This window comes from Papilio polytes, unplaced genomic scaffold, assembly GCF_000836215.1.
Source record: "Papilio polytes unplaced genomic scaffold, Ppol_1.0 DF821511.1, whole genome shotgun sequence".
Taxonomy (NCBI): Eukaryota; Metazoa; Arthropoda; class Insecta; order Lepidoptera; family Papilionidae; genus Papilio; species Papilio polytes.
The window spans coordinates 2,522,084-2,523,611 of record NW_013527693.1 but is presented as its reverse complement, the minus strand read 5'-3'; the positions used below and the strand labels follow the sequence as shown (position 1 = coordinate 2,523,611).

The 1,528-nt window shown below is 43.4% G+C and overlaps 1 protein-coding gene across 1 annotated transcript in view; it reads right to left on the bottom strand.

Moving 5' to 3' along the window:
- LOC106108442 (dorsal-ventral patterning protein Sog) overlaps positions 1-1,528 on the bottom strand; it is a 77,851-nt gene that overhangs the window by 3,489 nt on the left and 72,834 nt on the right. Inside the window, 5 exon segments of the mRNA XM_013289608.1 lie at positions 4-38; positions 234-413; positions 772-972; positions 1,227-1,302; positions 1,304-1,373. Of these exon segments, the coding sequence (XP_013145062.1) occupies positions 4-38; positions 234-413; positions 772-972; positions 1,227-1,302; positions 1,304-1,373 (562 nt within the window).

Here is a 1,528-nt window from a genome sequence, read left to right as displayed (position 1 = left end):
CGCAGCACGCCGTGCACGCACCCACACATCTGGCAAGACTGCATCAACAAGAAAATAATTAAACATTTTATTAAGTTTACGAAGGAATCCAATCGAATCTACTATAATATTCTTACTTTCTGGTACTTCATGTATATTTAGCTTTAGCATCTCTTTAGCTTTACCATAATGCTTTAGCAAATGCAATGATCTATTAACATTCACTTAATATTGTTCACAAAGAGATACATTACCTCAGTAGACATCCATTGCGCGCCATCTTCATAGAAACGTCCAGCGTGGTAGCAAGACGCTGTATTGGTCAGGGAATTGTCGGGCGGCGGCGCTTCGACGTGCGTGGGCGAGTAGCCCGCGCCCAGCTCGTTGTCTGACGTCCACGGCACCGTCGGCAGACAAGATGGCGGCACGCTTATCTGTAACACGAAAAACATCGCGATCAGTTTCTTAAAAACATGTTAGGAAATAAATGCTAATGTATAATTATGAATCTATGATGATGTACATATCTGCCTTACCTTACTTGTTGGTATCTCACCTTAGTTGACGAGCCTTGATAGCATGAAAAATGTTAAATTTAAAATTAACAGAAACCCAATACAACCTGTTAACCTAGATACATTAAACAGATTTTTCTGGTTATTTTAAACTAAATGTATAAATTGAATTAACAGTTACGATTTTGAGACACTAAAATTCAAACTCAATGCTCAGACAATAGATTTAAAACTACACAAACTCACATATACAGCTTCATTCGAAGTGAAAACTAACCTGTGGTATGCGTGTGCGCAGTAACTCTGTGACGTTGTCGGGTGCGCGCACATTGAGATGCGCGGTGCCGGCCTGTAGCGCGGCCAGCTCGGCGGGCGCGGGCTCCAGCACGCAGCCCTCCGCCCCGCCTAGCACCCGCGCACTCCCGCTATGCGTCTCCAGCCACGACGACCATGCACTAGTCGCGCCCGTCACTACCACCTTGAGACAAAAGGTATCATTTTTAAACAATTGACAAACTCATCGTGAATAAAAGAATAAACACAAAGTGGTAGTCGCTGTAGTTTTCAAAGAAGTAAAAATAAGGCCTTCGAATGTTAGTAATGCTACCAACATTATTATTTAATACTAGATACCATTAACAGCCATGATAGTAAAATGTCTTGATGTCTCTTGTATCAGGAATTACGGTGTCTCTCATGCAGGGAATAGGCTTGCCCTAAGTTAGGACGTACCTCATACTGTATTCCGCAAAGCGAGTCGACGGAAAGCCAGGCGAGGCCGGCCATAGGTGTCAGTGTGGTGGGCGTGCAGCGCCGGCCCTAACCCCGCCGCGTCTGGCAGCGAACGAGACAGCAACCGCCCACGAAGGATTGGTGGACCTGGAAAGTTTACAAGTTACATTCTGATTAAGCCGGAATTAAAAGGACATATTACGTCTTTCAATTTCTTTACTTCATCACGTCACACACATAATTATAGATCATCCAGACTATATAACTACTAAATATCAAATTTGCTTTTTCCATGCAAAAAA